Here is a 17,924-nt window from a genome sequence, read left to right as displayed (position 1 = left end):
AACTATTATATTGAACTACTATATATTGTGAGCTGTGTATAAAGCAAGACCGTGACAGAAGGGAGGGGCAGCGGGTAGTGATGGCTGATCGAGACTTTGTTGAAGCTTCGACACCTGATTAAAAAAATGGTTAATTACCCGAGGCTTCAATGACACAGTACTCGAGTAGGACATCTAGTGGTTAATAAAATGAAGTGCAATCAAGATGTGTCATTTATTGGTTCATGAATTGTTTGGGATTTGATTAGGCATGCGCGTTCTTGTTCGACTACACTACATGTTTTATGGTTTCAAGCTGACACAATAAAATCCAAATATTAAATATATATATTAAATACATAGGCTATATTGTTTGACGCGTTTGATTCTTGTAGGAAACAGCGATATGCTTGGCCTGCTATTTTGTGTTATGAATCGTAAGCTATCCTAAAACAAGTCTAAATAGTCCATAGCTTAAAAGATGTTGAATACTTGGTATTCAGTCCCCAGTTGGCAAATGTGATCTCATTCCAAATGTCTAATTCATGAGCTAAATAATACGCAGCTCTGACGGGAATCGAACCCACGGTACATTGTTGCAAGACAACTAAACCAATGACAGGGTTTCGATACCGAATGAAGCAGTGAAGTGGTTCATACGTCATAAATCACGTGATTTTTCCTAACCAAAACACACACGTCTGACTCAAAGTCTGACTATCGTGAAGCTAGATACATAGTACTTTTCTGTTTGACTGCACCAGATGATAATGTGGTTTCAAGTGGATTATTCATAATAATAATAATAGAAGACCATGTTTGTTATTTGGCATGGCTGATTGTAACCCTACATAATCTTCACTTATATATTGTGTTCTGAAACATTGAAATAGTTCTGGTACATTCATGAGATGTGCTCTACAAATACAGACGTAATGTAATTTTCACATGGTACTGGTGCAAATACAGATTATATCATGGTATGTTTTGGGCATCGTTGGTAAGGGGCAGCGGGCATTGTGGGTATTGAGGGCTGTGTATGCTGTGTATAAAGCAAGACCGCAACAGAAGGGAGCGGCGGCGGGCATTGTGGGTATTCCCCACACAGTAAAACGACAGTGTCCGTGTTTGTTTGCCAATGTTCGGATAGGTTTTTGTGACAATATGGCTTGTTGTAGTGTGGACTGTACTAATCGACCGTCGAAGGAGTCTGTGTTGCAGTTTTTTCGGTAAGTAAACCTCTCATTATTTTACCTGGATGTTTGCACTCATTAGCATTTATTAGCATATTTTGCTGCTGGCTTATGACTTGATTGGCGATTTATGGTCGCTGCTGATACAGAGAGGACCGGAGCAGCTAATGTTAGTAACGCTGTTGCGGTGTGTTCCGTGCTCTGAGTCCGTTTATTGCGGGAATACTAGGCTACAATTTTATTTCGTCTTATTTTTCTGTTTAAAAAGTCCGACACCACATGGACAGAGCAGCTCCGTCAGTAAGCGGCTGCTGTTGTTTGTGTGCTGCTGTAACTGTAAGTGGATAGTGGATGAAGGCAGCGGTGAAAGCCGGTAAATATTAAATATTGCTCCGAGCTAAGTTGCTGACCCTCGCTGACCCGTAGAGTAACCGCCTCTCCGCCAAATATGGAAAGTACACTCCCACTAAAATCCAAGATGGCGCAACTCAAATGGTGTGTGTTTGCACGTTAACAGTTTGTATTCAGTGTTAGAAAAGCAGTAAAGTGCATAAAATCCACTGGAGCAGCCCAGCACAGTAACCAGAAATTACTTATTATTTTCTGATCAGACCTTAATTTTTTAATTTAAGTTGTTTTTTTTTTTTCCAACTCAGCCTTTAGGAATGGTAATACTGTGTACAACTGGAGTACACAGTATAATGGTAATAGTGTGGTTTAATAATGTTTGTAATTTCTTGTAATTTTTTTCCCATATAAAATAAAATAATGAGTCAGACAAAGATTGAAAGATTTGTCAAAAATATTTATTATGCTCAAACTTCACACGTTTAATAACAATATGACCAACCTTTTGTAACAGATATAGTACTTAAGAGCTCAATGCTTGATGTAACAAGGCAAGCCAATTTTTATTGCAAAATATAAATAAGAGTTTATATACAAAATCGTGTATAATATTGCACTAATTTCATGCATACCTTTTGCCACCCTACTTTTAAGCACCACCCAAGTACTCTCATAATATCACTGCATGTTGTGAACAGCAACTAATCACAAAGTACTCAAGTAATTTCACAGCAAGTAACCTTCATGAAAACAGGTAGTTTAGCATCCTCACTCTGGAAGTATGAGTTTGTTACATCACTTGGCTGTGCTGATGCAGTTATGACAAATACTGCAATTATGTAACACTGTTCTGTTGGATTAAATAAAGCTCCTCACAGCAAAAATGTCAGTTAATGCACTTGTGGTCACATTCATGTAATTGGCCTGTAGTGGTAAACCCTTCAGTGATTAAAAAAAACATGCAATCAGTAAAAATGTATGTTAGTATCCTTGGAGGTAGCAAGCTACTGTATTAACACTTTTCTTATTAACAAATACGGCACCAAATCACTGCAGCATTTCCAGAAAAACTATTCTGTTCTTGAAAAAATTTGGATAAATATAGTAAAACAAAGTTTTCTTCATCCTCAATCAGGGAAGAGTAACTGCAAGCAAAGAATGTTAACCCCAATGACCTTCACTGTAAGTCAACACCAGCAACCAAAAATAAACCCGGGTCAGAAACTGGTTCACAGCAATGACATGCTCTATATGACAGACAGAATTTCCTACAGGCTTTAAGTGAAGGTAGAAACCACAGCATGAACATTATTCCCCACATTCAATCTGAATAATACAGACTGATGATTCTTAACATATCCTTGACTTGCTGTGGTATGACTGACACTACATACAGATTTCTTTGAACACGTTAAGAAAACAAGATGTATTAACACAAAAACACTACCTGAAACACATTTACTACTGGCACAGTTAAAGTCCTAAATAGAGTATGTTCTATTTCTCTATGGCAGGTAGTTTTGTGTGGAACATGTTTTTTTTTTTTTTTGTGTGCACAGGCAGCATGTGGTAAATCTGGTTAAGGTTATCAAGAGAATGTGAATCAGTCAATATACTGAGAGAGCCAGCGGAAACCATCTCCATATCCTTGTCTCTTCAGCACGCTACACATAAAAACCTCCATCGGCCTCAAATTCAGCTCCTTCAGTGATACTTTGCCCTGAAAATAAGCAAAAACATGCATGTTAATTTTTTTCCCGATGTTAATTCACAACCCAAACATTTCAACAACCTTTTCCATAAACCTTGAACGTGTATGATCCTTGTCTTTCTACAGGTTGAGGGTGGAGCATAGGTTGATATTTGTAGAGCTGCGGTCTGACTCAGTAGAGTGGATCACCGACTCAGACCTTTCTAATGGCTCATTATTTGCATCCTGCTTCCTTTCACTCTCTTCTCTCCTCTCTTTTGCCAAGAAACAGCAGGTGCTTAACAAGATTTACACTAATGATAAAACATTTGCATAAGACAGGTAATGTGTCATATGCTTCTCAATGGCATATTGCCCCCCACTGCCACTTGTGTTTAACAACACCAGTGGTGATCTAAGCACATTTTTGTCTGCCCTTGGCAAATCAGATTAGATTCAATATTCGACTCAGTATTAGAAATTCAAGTAACCTCGGATTTTCAACTGTCTCAGGACAAGAGTGGGTGCAGTAATATGTTTCTTCTGTGCTAAAATGTAGATAGGTTTGGCCTTGGGAGATCCATGAATCTCCTTGTTGCTGTTATGCAGTGAAAATATCCTTGAACGAACAAGCAACATGGGCAAAAATGTCCTATTTATTAAAGCCATACAGCAGAGAAAGGAGAGTGTCTCTAACAACAGCAAATATGTAGTTTTAGTGGTTCTACCACTTTCCAATGTACAGACGGATACATTAACAGCATACAAAATAAAAACCTTGATACCTTGAACCTTGACTTCAGCTTTCAGTCGCATCATGTGTGCATTACCTTTCCAGTTGTATGTCCATGAAGACCAAACATTCCCCTCAGTGCATCCTCACTGATGGCCTCTGGACGGTCTATCTTATTCCCCAGGATGAGAACCGGTACGTTAGATATGGTTTCATCTGTTAACAGGGCCTACACACAAGAAGTGTCATGAGTCCAACAAATAAATCATTCAAAGCTATAAACAACAGTGTTGTGCATCAGTATCTAAACAAAAATCAATATACTTACATCCAGTTCAACCTTAGCCTCTGCTAGTCGCTCATGATCAGCACAATCCACCAGGTAAACTATACCATTTATGGCTGGGAGGTAGTTCTTCCAGATCCTTCGTGCTATGAGAGCAACACGGTTTCAGTATTTATGTAACACACAAGTGGTATAATAGCTGCCATTGCCTAAAACAGCATTTTCCTCAGGGCTACCTTGTGTATGACCTCCGAGGTCAAATGTCGTAAAGGTCATTCCAGCTATGGTCAGCTCTTCAGATGCTGAGAACAGAAAGGAAGCACTGACTTTAGATAAGTAATGAAGCAAGAAACACAAGGTTCATTGCTGAACTGACAACATGTCAAATCGCTGGATGTACTTGGATGTAACGTTGGCACGTGCTGTCCTAGCCGATCATCTCTGAGCATGTGCAGGAGTGTTGTTTTCCCAGCATTGTCTAGTCCAAGGAACACCAGCTTGCCAGTCTTCTTGTACAACCCTAATGATAAAAAGAAAACAAAATGTAAATTTAATATAAACAACTCACTATAAACTCATATTATTTTTCTATCTCCCCAATATTGAACAGAAGCACAAAGGAATTGTATTTTTTGTCAAATTCAGTGAAGTTATAATACCAAAATACAAAATGGAACTATTGACTATTTGGGCTGGAATTGGTGAAATATAATAAAATGGAAATATGCTTCTAATATGATTCTGTTGAATCACAATAATATTTGGCTCCACGTAGAGTCTCCAAGTCTTCTTTCTGGAGATACGCCTGGACTTATTTGAAGAAAACAAAAAAAAAAACTGTATAAATGTCATGCTTTGTGCTATCTTCTCTGAGTTTGAGTCAGGTATTGATTGCTGTCCTTGACCTGTACTGGCAATGGCATACTTAGACTGAAAAAGATTTTTGTTTTTGGCAGACAAAAAAAAAATCAATTTTTACTGATTCAAAGACCTGCTCCTCTGTTTCTGTAACACACGTAGTGTTTTTTACAGTTATGTAAGACACTTCAGGTGTTTCTTTTCTGGCAAGACCTTATTTGTCCATGAACTCATTGTAGTTCATTAGCTAAAGCCATTTTAGTTTGAGTATGTTATTTTAGGCATTTTTGCTCCCTAAACAGGGGTGTAGTCAGGAAGGATATTGTCAACTAACATAGTCTTGTTAGGATCATATATCAGTACATTTATATACAGTACATTACCTAATAGTTGTAAGACGCTGCTGAAGCCTTTGTAGATCCATTCAAATATAAAAGACATGTCTCTTGACTACCTGAAATAGAGAAAACTGAAATTATTTATTACGGCACATTACAGAAGAACACATTAACATGCACATAGGGTATCGGTCTGTGATTAGTTCATGTTCAAACATACATGAGCAAATGAAAACACGTCCCAGATAACAACTCAGCACATGCAGGCAAGTATAGAATTCAATATACTATTGCAAAAGGACACGGTTGCATTACAGAATCCAGCACTGAAGCCCATTGTTGATCATTATTCCTCACCCTGGATTACTCTGCTGGTATGTGTAAGCTCCATGTAATTACACAAGCTTTAAAGCATGAAAGGAAAGGAGGGCAAACTAAGCACCAAACAGGCTTTAGATGATGTTTTTGATGCTAGTTTGTTGTCTGCAAGCTGCTTCACTGAGTCACACTGATTCCCCTGACTATTTTTATGACAGGTTGTGGCAAGGACACTTGATCTCGGCAGTCGCCCCCTGCTTCCCTCTCTCACTTGAACACACACACACACACACACACCTGTCACTCTGTAGAACTTGATGTGCTTGTTACAGTGAATAGTGAGGCCTTCAGTGACTAAGGCTTATAGGGAAATTAACCAGCTGTTGAGTACTTTATCATAGAATGTGTCATCTGGGTAATTTGTGAACACCAAAATCTATATGGAAAGTATGGCATTTAATTCATATGGAGTGTAAAGGTTCTCAGTAAAGGCTCTGAAATGTCGGTTGTCATGTAGTAAGTGACGGCAGGTTTGCATGCAAACCTCAACCCAGTACTCCAAAACAAATGTACATGACTAACAACATAAAACAAGTCAGGCCGCTAAACTCATGACTGAGCTCCACAGAGTCGATTATAATTGTGATTTCTTGATTACTGCCACACTTCGGCTTATCGCATGTAGCTGGGCAGAGAGGACACCAGCTGTCGCAGAGCAAACCATGATAAATTTAGTAAACAACATGCGCAGAGAAGGTCCACAACACCTGAAACTTTATAATGTCGGGAAGGTGGCTCAGCAAGCACGAGCCAAGACTGGAACACAAACGCGTAAAGAGGAAAACACAATACATAATCTGTGGTATTACCTTGGTCTGCTGAATTTGTGAGCTCTCGTCCGTCCGGTTTTTGGTCCAAGCCTGTCCCGTCGACTGGCGTGTAGCCCTCAACTTTGACAGTTAGCCGGAAACACGTCACCGTGGCTACTAACGCGGGAGGGGGCCGGGGCACGTGCCAGCAATGTTTTTGTTAACAATGAACTTAAACTCGCTCTGGTCTGTTTTACAAACGTAGCTTTGTATGCAGTTTATTAAAATATTAATATTCAGATCATAAGTGAATTTTCATTGCTCAAGAAAATAACCTTTCTACTTTTTGCTGTTGAATTTTGTCCTAACATTTTTCTTCGCCTATGTAAAACACTCTGAATGGCCTCTGTGTGTAAAATACGCTGCATTAATAAAGCTGCCTCGCCCGTTTACCCCCACTATAAATGAAGAGCTGAAACAATGAGACCATTAGTCGCTTGTACAACTGACATAAAATGAACTGGTTTGATTAATTGATTAATCATTTAAGTCAGTTTTAGTTAAAAAAAAAAAAAAAAAAAAAAAAAGGCTGAACATTTTCTGTTACCAGGTCAAATGTGACTATTTGCTTATTTTCTAAAGCAGTATACTCAGCATTTTGGGCTTTGCAGGAAACATTTACGCTGAAGGAATGACCCAACACACACCACAAATGTAAAAATCACTGAGCATGTAAACGTTAGATTTTACCAAAAGAAAGGTAGTAGGGCACCGACCACTAGGTGGCAGTATTAAACCCAGAATGAAATTCTCAACTGTTTTTCCCCCTCTCACTCCTCTCTTTGACATTAAACTTCAGTAAATTCTATAAAGACAAGTGATGTGAGATTACCTGCTAAAGGAAAGAAAAGTCACACTTTGTTCATAATTTAACCAGAGAAGCTTTATTAAAGCAGTTCAGTCTCATACAGGGAACAAGTATGTACTAGGTACAGTACCTGTACTTGGTTTATGACAGCACATCTCCAAAGAGATCTTTGTTAAATAAGTGGAAATTCATTGGTCAAGACATGAGTAATTTTATTTTTTTTACTTTTCTCTTTCTCTACAGAATCTAACCACTATCTCTCCATCTACAGGGAAACAGCAGACCCAGACCCAGCCACCGCTGTCCCGTCCTGCCGTCCCATTGGTTCCTAATATAAGACCATCTTCAAGTATTCCTATGAGAGATGAGCCTTTCACTGTGCTCCAATCCAAACAGGTCCTGGATTACTTCCTCTCGTAGTAGTACCATTTATCTACTGTAAATGATACACACACAATAGTCGCTCTCACAACAGATAAGAAATGAGATGCACTTTCAATAATCTGGACATTACTGACACAAACATATATCAAAATTCTACCTGATGAGGGGATCGTTTCCTCTTTTCCACAAGGACATCCCTAAAAACAGATTGAAATGTTATGACACAATATTCAAAGAGGCGTGAGGCCTGCTGTTGAAATTTCTGGTGTTGTAATGCTGCAAAAAGGGATGAACAGAAAGTTACTCACTTCAACAACAGCTTTAGCCTCATCGGCTGAGCAGCAGTACGGGCTGTCGTTGGCCGAGACACACGTGTTTTTGCTGTATTGCGTGATAAGAGAATATTTCAATGCACATTTGTTCTAAAAGCAACTGTATTTTAAGCTGAAGTCAAAGCAGTGAGAGAAATGCCGTGTGTACCAGTTCAGTTCACCAGCATTGGTCTGCTGGGAAATGAGGGATTTCCAGAAGCTGTGGGTGCTCTTGATTACTTCAATGGCAAAATCCTGAAACACAAGCAATTGTAACTGCTTAGTTAAACCTTAGGTTTAATAATAAAATCTTTACATAATACTAATTTAATTCTAGTACGAGTGAAGTTTTATGAGGCTTTCAAGGACCTGTGTGACTGTTAAATGATGTCATCATATCTTATTTATTGGTTTGCACCCGTTCGACAAAACTGCAATTCCTAGAACACATACTAGGAATACCACTACAAAGCAAGTTAACTGTGAGAAAGGGGAGCAAGGCAACTTTACCAAAGCAGACAAGTGCTTAAGATTAATTTAAATGTCACAGTAAAAAAAATAAAAATAAAAATAATAATAATGAATAAAGGGTGTTAGGTGGACACCTTGTCTTTGAATTGCTCGTTGAAAGCGAACTGGTTCTCTGGTTTCCCATCTGGCACTTTGTACCTCCTGAACCAGTCGACTGTGGCCTCCAGATAGCCAGGTTTCAGGCGCTGGACGTCACTGATGTCTGAAAATGGATGGGAACAACAAAACAAGTTCAGAATGACTATTGCAGGACTGCTCAAAAACTCTGAGAAAAAAAAGGGGATTCAAATAAATTAAGATGCTTACTGTTCAGGTCATTGGCTTCAGGGTCCTCCACATTGATTGCAATCACTTTCCAATCAGTCTCACCCTCATCGATCATGGCCAGGATCCCGAGTACCTTTACTTTGATTACCTCCCCACGGGAGCACACCTAGAGAGGACATGTTCTTTTTCCATGAAATTACTGCACACAACAAACAATGACATCCATAATCGCTGTGACTTAATGACCTAGTGACAGATGGACATCATTCATGTGAGGCTGTAAAATCAGCAGCCAGTGTTGTACCTTACTGCCGATTTCACAGACGTCGATAGGGTCGTTGTCACCACAGCAGCCAGTGTCTCCATCTTTGTGTGTGGGATCTTCCCATGTCTGAAACATAACAAATCAAAGCACACCAGCTGAATGAAGTAAAACTACTAAACATTTGGTGTTGCACAAGTTAAAGGCTGCAGGACAGGACACATCAGTATCAGAAAACTTTACTAACCTGAGGAATGGCTCCGTAGTTCCAGATGTAGCCTTTGTGTGGGAAAACATTGGCAACATAGCGCAACTTGCCCTTCTTCACATCTTGCTTTATTGGGTTTAAGACGTCTTTTGTAGCGATCTGAAAATCAATTGTACTGCTGTTACTTTTAAAGACACAATTAGGGCTAAAAAAAAGTACAGACAAGTAATTGAAGAAGTTCATTTGAACCCAGTTGCATTCTCCTAGAGGACTGCTGGTTCCTCTGTGAATTAAAGACATTATCTGAGCCATGAAAACCTTTAAAACCAGTTTAACAAACTGATAACTACAATGTGGTCAAGCTAAAGCCAGAGCTGTGAAATTCGGATCAAAAAGTTGATGATGGAATATTATTTTAGGTTCATACCTCCATCTTTGCGTTTGTCCATCTTGGTACTTCAACAACCATGTGGAAGATATTCTGTAAGACACAAGAATCAGCCATAATTATATTTCACGTTTTATGAAATAGTATATGACAAAACTTAAGATGACACAATTTCAAAGCACTGTTCTTACACAGTGTGCTACATTCTGGCTTTTACTTAATCGCTGCTTTGTTCGAAACTTTTCCACAAAGAGCATTAATTGTTTCGGAAAGATAAGATAATAGATCGTCTCCTGCAATCGCAAAAGATGTCGACACAGCAGAGAAAAAAAGAGTAAAGGCCATCGCTTTCGCAAATAGACTATGACCTTGCTATTCTGGAGACCATTACCTGCAGCAGTTCAGCAGCTTTAGTTTGCCAAAGTTTTAGTTAGCTGGAGTTTAAACAGTGTATATATTTAAAGGTTACACACATTTTTACAAATTTAATGGTGTAAAGGTGACAGATGTTACCTTACCTGACTCTCATCAGCATATATGGGTATGTCGTGGAATGGTGAGATGTACTTTCCTTCTCCATTTTCTGTAAAACAGTCAGTTATATTAATATGGCAGGCAGTTACAAGCTGCTGTTATTTTTATTTTATTTTTTTTCCTCTTTCTTATGTCAACAACTGAGTGCCCTACACCAGGGACAGGGACATAGTGCCATCATGTCCCAGTGGGGTAGCAAGAGAGTACACAGCTTTTCTTTATGGTTTACTTTCACTTTTGGCTGGCATTGCACCAATGAGCTCCTTGTTGATCTTACCCCAACAAAAATAAATAAATAAATACATACATACATACAAGCAGCACATTTCTAATGGTCTTTGTCTGTTTAAGGTCCAGTAACCAGTCTAGGACAGTGCACATAATGGAACAAGCAGGGCCAGTTTAGCTTTGTGAAATGCTCATTGTAAATTGCATCATGTAGGCCACTGCCTTCAGTTACTATCCATACTCAACCTACTGAGCCCACTTATTTTTATGCCGTCACTTATAACAAGCCTGGTCTGTATTCAGACACACTGAAGGCTTGCATTTTGATGATGACATAAATTTATTCTTGGGTTTGTCTTTAAGAACTATCAACAAGGACAACAGACTACGAGTCTGTCCTGAAATCAGTGGGTTTATTAATGTCTTGTAATCAGAGAGGGCGTTGTCCCCACCAACTCCGAGCTTTTACGGTTTTATGCTTGATGACGTGGTAATCACCTTGCGAGATTTCCCGAAATAACCAACTTCCTTCTGCCAAGTTCAGACACGAACATTGATGCAGGTCAGCGATGAGACATGTTGGATTTCAGGACTCATATCATTGGCTTCACTATAAGCGACCGGTGAACCCGGCAAAACCGGCCCAGCTGGTTACATGGCACAAACCGACTCAGTGCGAACGCCTAAATAAGGACTGCCCGTGATTTCCAATGTGTGGACGTGGAACAGTGAATATACCGGCAATAATAAATGAATAAAATGACACGTGGGAGGTCGTGGCTAGCCCGTGGGGGGGTTGAGCAGAGCAGAGTCCTCAAAGTAGAAAACAAAAACAGAACTTCATTATTTCTACTCAAACTCTACTTACTGAAGAAGAGGCGGTAGCTCAGGGAGTTGAGGGCTCCCCTCTGTTCTACTGTGAAGCTCATGGTTAGGCGCAGGTTTGTGTCTGCTGTCTGGGTCTGGGATGGAGGATGGCGGCGGAAGGAAACGTCTGCGCTGAGTGGTAGTGGGTAGTGTTGAGACCTAAGGGGCACAGCGCCTGCGCACTTTGTCGCTGACGCCTTCAGGGACTGTGGGAAATAGCGCACTTAACAGTTGACAGAGAACTAGAGAAAAAACGTATGATAAATTGGGCGCACAAAATTATGAGTCTGAATTTTGTAAAAAAAAAAAAAAAAAAAACAGAACTCAAGACAAAGCCTATGGATAGCAAGAGAGTTCTGGGTATAACAGACGAAGAACACACCTGCAGAGCTTGTGTTAGCAAACAATTCAAATAAAGCATGAGAAGAATATTGAGGCGTGGAAAACTAGATTTGAGATTAATGCAAGGCCAAACACTTGGTTGTAAACATTTTAGCTTTAGCTGTCATGGACAAACCGGACTGAGTTTAAGGGAGACATCAGCTTTTTCAAAATTTGGTGTGACAACTCTAAATTCATACAGGTATGTTTCTCTTAGTATAGTATAGAAAAAAAAATGTTTTTAAGACCTTTAATTAGAACATTGTCACAAATAACAAGAGTGACATGGCAACTACAATCATTCACCCATTTCATAATTTTTTAAGAATAAACTACATTAATATTAAGATGTACCTTAGCAAAGCACAAAAAGTCTGAATATACAAAGTGTAAACATTAAGATGCATTTAGAGAGAGAGGGAGATTGACAGGTATTGAGTATATAGAAGTATGAAGAAGTGAAAAGAATATAAAGAATACTGGCATGACATTTAATTACAACAGGTATCATTTATTAATTACATTTTGAACAAGTTAAAGAAAGTAAAAAGGCATTCTGCATTCAAACTCCTTACAGAACTCCTGAAGCAGACTGAAAGTATGAACACTATTTATTAATACATTTAACAGGGTCAGTGTAATTTCTAAATTCAGTAATCAATACATTTAAAAAAAATAAAATAAAAGTTGGACTTTTGAATGCTGTATGATTGGGTTCCTGTTTTCATTTTATACAATGATATCTCTGGCCTCCAAAATAATTATAAGATTTGTTTAATTGGAAAAATGTTCCTCTAATTTTCTTCAGAGTATTCATTTAAATGGGCATTCATAAAATAAATGTTTTATACTTTTCACAGAGAGCAGACTGGCAGCGTCTGCTGGTGACGCTCCGCTCCGCTGACTTCACATCCGCCCGGCAGCCTGTCGCGCTTCCTGCCTTGCTGAGGGAGGGGACGGTGCTGACGGCTGGGAGGACGAAAGGAGAAAGAAAGCCTTTTGGGAAGATAAAAGAGAGAGGGGAACGGCCCGGGTTTCCACCGTCCGTCGGGAAATAAACACCCCAGTTTTCTGTAGCTGCTGGATTTGTCACCGAATCGGCGCTGAAAATGTCGACCAGTCGTCAGCTTAGCGAGAGCAGGGCCATCCCGACCAGGACGGTGTTGATCAACGACACAACGCAGCTACCTCATGACTATTGTACCACCCCTGGAGGCACTTTATTCTCTACCACTCCTGGAGGTAAAGGAATATCCCGTTTGCTTTATCATATTTTGGGGGAAGAAAATGGAGGAAACGTGTCTTTTTTTTTTTTTGTGGTGTTTATGCTCTCGCCAAACCTCTCTGTTGCTTTTACTGTGGCCTAGGCTGCCTTGTCATCCTGATCAAAATAAAAACAAAGCTTAGGCCCGCCCCCGGGCTCTCTGCCTGCTGTCTGATTGGCTGGTTTGCAGCGCAGAGATTCTGATGAATGTATTTTTGCCTATTAGAGTTATTATATTTAAAGGAGGTGAACATGTTGGGTTTGTCACCCATGGCAAATAGGGTAACCTGTAACTTAACCAAATACTGAACCTCAGACGTTTAGAGCACAGCCAGAATACGATGGATGATTCATTACAGTGCATATAAGACCCTTCCACATGAGGACATGCATTAAATCCAGCTGAGATACTGCACACATATCACTGCAGGACACTATGTGGAGAAACTGTGAAGGGTTATTTTCTGTAGAGGCGTTTTGTTTGGCACTCTCATCATCAATTAATCAATTGATTGTTTTGCCTGTATTTTGCAGGCAAAGCGTCCAGCCAACAATATGTGGGGCACCACATATTTACTAAAACACAATGACAGCAGCAGTCACCAACAAGCAAAAGGACTGAGCAGACACGACAGGCACACATTTATACAAGTCTTCCACTAAACATCACCAATAAATGACCCAATAACTGAGAGAAATAAAACAAACAAACAGAACAAGCACGCAGGAGTTCAAGTAAATCTGTGTGATGACAGACCACAAAGGAGGATGCACATAACCAGAGAAAAAATCAGGAGTGAAATTTAAGTTGAAAAAACCTTATTTACGTCAGACATTTTGATCTGTCAGACTCAGGTGTCGCTTTGAAATAACTGCTGGAACTGAGCCGTTGTTGATGTTATTGGTTCCACCTGTGCTTTCCTGTTATGAAAAGTCAAAATGTTTGCTGTGGGAAAAGGTCAACGAATCAGATTCATTTGGGAACAGTCAATAAACAAGAGTTACGTGATGCCAGCAAGGATTTCAAGAATGAGGTTAACCAGATTTGCTCAGAAAGCAAACAACACATACAGTACAAGACACAGAGATTTTTAACTGAAAAGAAAAACTCACGAATCTCATTAATCCAACATGTCAGTCAACTAATGGGAAACATGCAAAAAAACATGTTTTAATTTAATCAGTTTACACTTGGAAAGCTTTTTGGCTTCCCAAGAAGGGCATGACAGAAGTTTGGGAACCATTGAAAGAGCAAGTGCAGTCACACTGGCTGACTCATGTTCTTGATGATTCACATTTAGTCTTTTTTTTTTCCCCCCTTTTGTGTCTTTGCTCTTTTGAGTTGGAAATTTGATTTCCAGCTCCACTGGGACTTGCATCTGCCTGAAGACAGGCAGATGCTTGCAGAAAGGCTGGATGAAGGCCAGCCATTTGACACACAGCATAACTGACAGCACCCACATTAGACATGTGTCTTTCCTCAGAAGTAGCATGAGTAACTGAAACTTAATACGTGTCCTGTTGCAGGAACTCGGATCATCTATGACCGCAAGTTCCTTCTGGACAGGCGTAATTCTCCTATCGCCCAGACTCCCCCAGCTCACCTGCCTGTTATCCCCGGAGTGACCAGCCAAAATGTCCTGAGTGAGAACCAGAAGAATGAAGCCAACAACCACATCAACAACCATGATGGCAAGCCCACAACCGGTAGGACTTATAACAGAAACTTAAGGAATAGCAGTTGTTTTATGGTACAGTCACTGATCTGTCTGTGCTCCAAAGTGTGACAAACACATCCTGTATAGTTCTTAATAGTCATTATTATGATAGACCTAAGTCTGTTCCTTTCACACCTTGTTGTCTTTTTGTTTGTTTTCAAGGTGATGATGCTCAGTTTGAAATGGACATCTAACTGACTGGAACCACACCAGCAAAAGCAAATGACCTGGCATCACACGTGTCAGTGGCTTGGCTTGTAGAAACCAATGTTGTGAGCCCTCATGGCAGCCATCTTCTTTAGCTCTCTGTCTCGCTGCTGGATGTAATGTGTGTAAACCATGGGGATTCAGTATATCATACATACAGGTACAGTGTGGTCAACTCTGGAAGCTAGATTTACTTGTATGGTTTCCATAGTTGCCAGTTGCTGTACAAACACAACAACAACCACACAACAAGGGAGCAGGTCTGAATATTTACCAGACACACTGTCCAATTAGTAGATTGCAGTGCTCATTTTACATCTTTCTGAGTCAGGATTTTTAACAGAGCACACTGTAAAACTGATAAAAATTCAAGTCAATTTGGGGAGGAAGTGGTCATTTTTCGTACTGGCCTTAGAATCAGTCAAAAGCTTTGATACACATCACAGTCTTTTGTTTTGAAAACCCTTGTAAGCATCTTATTTAAGTGATTTTTTTTTCTTTTTGGTTTTTGGAACTACTTGAAAAGCTCCGCAATCTATTATCGGTTGTTTGGTCAGTTTAGTTTCCCGTGACGCTACGTAAAGGGATGCTGTGTTGTTGTTTTTTCTTTTCCAATTAGGTAAAGATTTCATGCCATTCCAAGATTTTAGTTTCCATTACCAACACAAGCCTGTGTGAGTTTCCAATTTTCAGGGGAAAACATTTTTTTAAAATGAATCTTAGGCCGTAATTTAATTGTTTTGTAGTCATCAAATGATTGTATTTCCCACTATTTTGTAAAGCTAATTGTAAATCCAGCAACTTCAAACAAGCTTCTCATTTAGAATTAAATTTCAGTATAGTATAACAATATCAAGACGTTCAGTTCATCACTATTGTGATCTTGCTATAAATTTGGTTTGCACATTTCTCCTGCCAAGAAATACACCTTTAAAATCTTCTTTGATTTAACTGTTTTTTTGTGTTGGCAAGAACTTTGTGTTCACAATTTGATAAATCTAAGTAAGGAGGTAATACTTAGCAACATCTGTCAGGTGTTTTTCAATACCCAGACCAGATAAACATTTAGAACAATGTGGAAATGGTTAATATCCCAGTGTTCATTTTTGGGTGAAATACAAGAAGATTTTTGAAAAACAAAAACAAAGTAACCCAGATGTTTTATATGCATTTTATTTTTTAATACAGTTTCTTAGTATTGAGGGTATTTGTTTGGGAATAAGCACTGTCAAGCCTTTGGATTTGTTAGACGTGTCAAGGAACCAGAAAACGTTGACATCAGGCTTGATAGATGCTGTCCCTAAATCTACAAATCTGTCCCCAGTGTCCTTAATCCATCTTCCATTATTCCATTACCTTATTCTTTTCATGTGTCATGTCTGCCCATGCCTTACTTTACATGAAATGCAGTAACTAAAACTAGGTTCCTTGCCATCAATTTCTACTTTCCAACAGATGTTTATTTTTTCACTGTAACATTGAACAGGTGACATTGTACTCGGCAGTTGAGCAAAACAAATACTTTTTATGTCTTTTTTTTTTTTTAAACATAATTTCCTTCCTCAAGCAGCTGTGAAGTTTGAGAGTGAGATGGCGTACGTCATTTTGGGATTCTGAAGTTCAGATGGTCACGTGGTTAATGGAGTGCCACATGCTCATTTAGTCCCTTTTTTTTTTCAACACACATCATAGTCCTATCTGCTCATTGTCCTCTGTCCAAGTAGCAGCTCTCAACTTGGCAAATAAATCACTATGAGATTTGTGTTTTTTATTCACAATTCATTTATTCAAGTTTGTTTCTCTGTATGACTGGAACCACTGAATGGCAGAAATTATATGTATCAAACCTTTTTTTTTTGGCTTTGTAATTAACTCTGGCCATGTTTGGTGACAAATACATCAAGGGGTTGCTTGAACCCAATTTGCGTTGCACATTTTTGGCGATAAAACTCTTTGTATTACAGCATCATAATTCAGATTGCAGATTTATATCAAATCAGTTTGGTTTGACAATGAGGGCTTAACATTGTGTGTTGAACGAGATGTGAAACAAACTTACTGTAACTTTCAGTTCTGATTTTAAACAACTTTATTTTAATGGAAACTCCAATGGCAGTGGACACTGTTGCTGCAAGATCAATAAAGTTCCGTAACAAAGAAAATGAGATGTTGTGTTTTTAGTTGTATAATTGTCTGTGTAGTTGTTTATTTATTCTGACAGCGACCGAAAACAGGGGTGGAATCATTTAACATGTCTTTCCTGTATGATCACCATCTTTTTACCACACTGTTCCTCAGTCTCAGTAACACTGATTCATGCTGTGCAGAATGGAGCTCTTTCCACATCTGAAATGTCACATCACAAGTACTCATTAACAAACTAAAAATACAATCTCTTTGAAAACATAATGTGATATTTCTCCTACTCGTTTCCTCATTCATGAGACACTGTTTCCTTAGGCAACTCTCTCACAAACTAATGCATGTTTATTGGTAATGAATATAAATAATGTCAGACCCACAGTCTCCTACATTAATGTAACAAAACTGGGTATTTTAAAACTACTGCACATATTTTATTCTGGTAACTATATTTTGAAGAAGGTGAAAGTTCATGAAAACAGGTACCTGCTGTGGAGCTGTGCTGAAATGAATTGGATAGATTTCTTATTGACCTAATCTGAAAAAGGTATTTCTTTTAAGCCTGCGGATGCACTCTTTATTCTACTTAAACTTGGAAAGACAGTTCCCTCTTGTTAATCTCAGGATTTTGTAAACAACCTCTTCTTCATGTATGTGTGTGTCCAATGCTGACTCTGCACAGCCTCAAAGAAATCCCAGGTTCAATGCATTTCAACTGGTTTCATGTAATTCCTACATAAAATGTTGTTTAGTCAAATTAACATAAACATAGCTTGGGGCCAGTTGGCCCTGCACTGTAGTACTGGTTGGTT

The 17,924-nt window shown here is 39.0% G+C and overlaps 3 protein-coding genes across 3 annotated transcripts; 1 reads left to right on the top strand and 2 right to left on the bottom strand.

Moving 5' to 3' along the window:
- Positions 1–1,956: 1,956 nt before the first annotated feature.
- On the bottom strand, positions 1,957–6,694 carry sar1ab (secretion associated, Ras related GTPase 1Ab). The gene is made up of 7 exons (XM_041050692.1): positions 6,613–6,694; positions 5,471–5,541; positions 4,630–4,749; positions 4,466–4,531; positions 4,272–4,375; positions 4,041–4,172; positions 1,957–3,240 (listed from the first exon to the last, which is right to left on the bottom strand). The coding sequence occupies exons 2-7, from the start codon at positions 5,526–5,528 to the stop codon at positions 3,124–3,126; spliced, it is 597 nt and encodes a 198-aa protein (XP_040906626.1). The 5' UTR covers positions 5,529–5,541; positions 6,613–6,694; the 3' UTR covers positions 1,957–3,123.
- Positions 6,695–7,658: 964 nt separating this feature from the next.
- On the bottom strand, positions 7,659–11,558 carry ppa1b (inorganic pyrophosphatase 1b). The gene is made up of 11 exons (XM_041050672.1): positions 11,402–11,558; positions 10,290–10,354; positions 9,811–9,864; positions 9,423–9,542; positions 9,218–9,304; positions 8,953–9,079; positions 8,721–8,848; positions 8,285–8,370; positions 8,113–8,185; positions 7,962–8,001; positions 7,659–7,856 (listed from the first exon to the last, which is right to left on the bottom strand). The coding sequence occupies exons 1-11, from the start codon at positions 11,460–11,462 to the stop codon at positions 7,825–7,827; spliced, it is 873 nt and encodes a 290-aa protein (XP_040906606.1). The 5' UTR covers positions 11,463–11,558; the 3' UTR covers positions 7,659–7,824.
- Positions 11,559–12,707: 1,149 nt separating this feature from the next.
- eif4ebp2 (eukaryotic translation initiation factor 4E binding protein 2) lies at positions 12,708–16,173 on the top strand. The gene is made up of 3 exons (XM_041050196.1): positions 12,708–13,023; positions 14,573–14,752; positions 14,926–16,173. The coding sequence occupies exons 1-3, from the start codon at positions 12,891–12,893 to the stop codon at positions 14,955–14,957; spliced, it is 345 nt and encodes a 114-aa protein (XP_040906130.1). The 5' UTR covers positions 12,708–12,890; the 3' UTR covers positions 14,958–16,173.
- Positions 16,174–17,924: the final 1,751 nt, after the last annotated feature.

Source organism: Toxotes jaculatrix, chromosome 11 (assembly GCF_017976425.1).
Source record: "Toxotes jaculatrix isolate fToxJac2 chromosome 11, fToxJac2.pri, whole genome shotgun sequence".
In the NCBI taxonomy this organism is placed as follows: domain Eukaryota; kingdom Metazoa; phylum Chordata; class Actinopteri; family Toxotidae; genus Toxotes; species Toxotes jaculatrix.
This window is presented reverse-complemented; position numbering and strand designations above follow the sequence as displayed.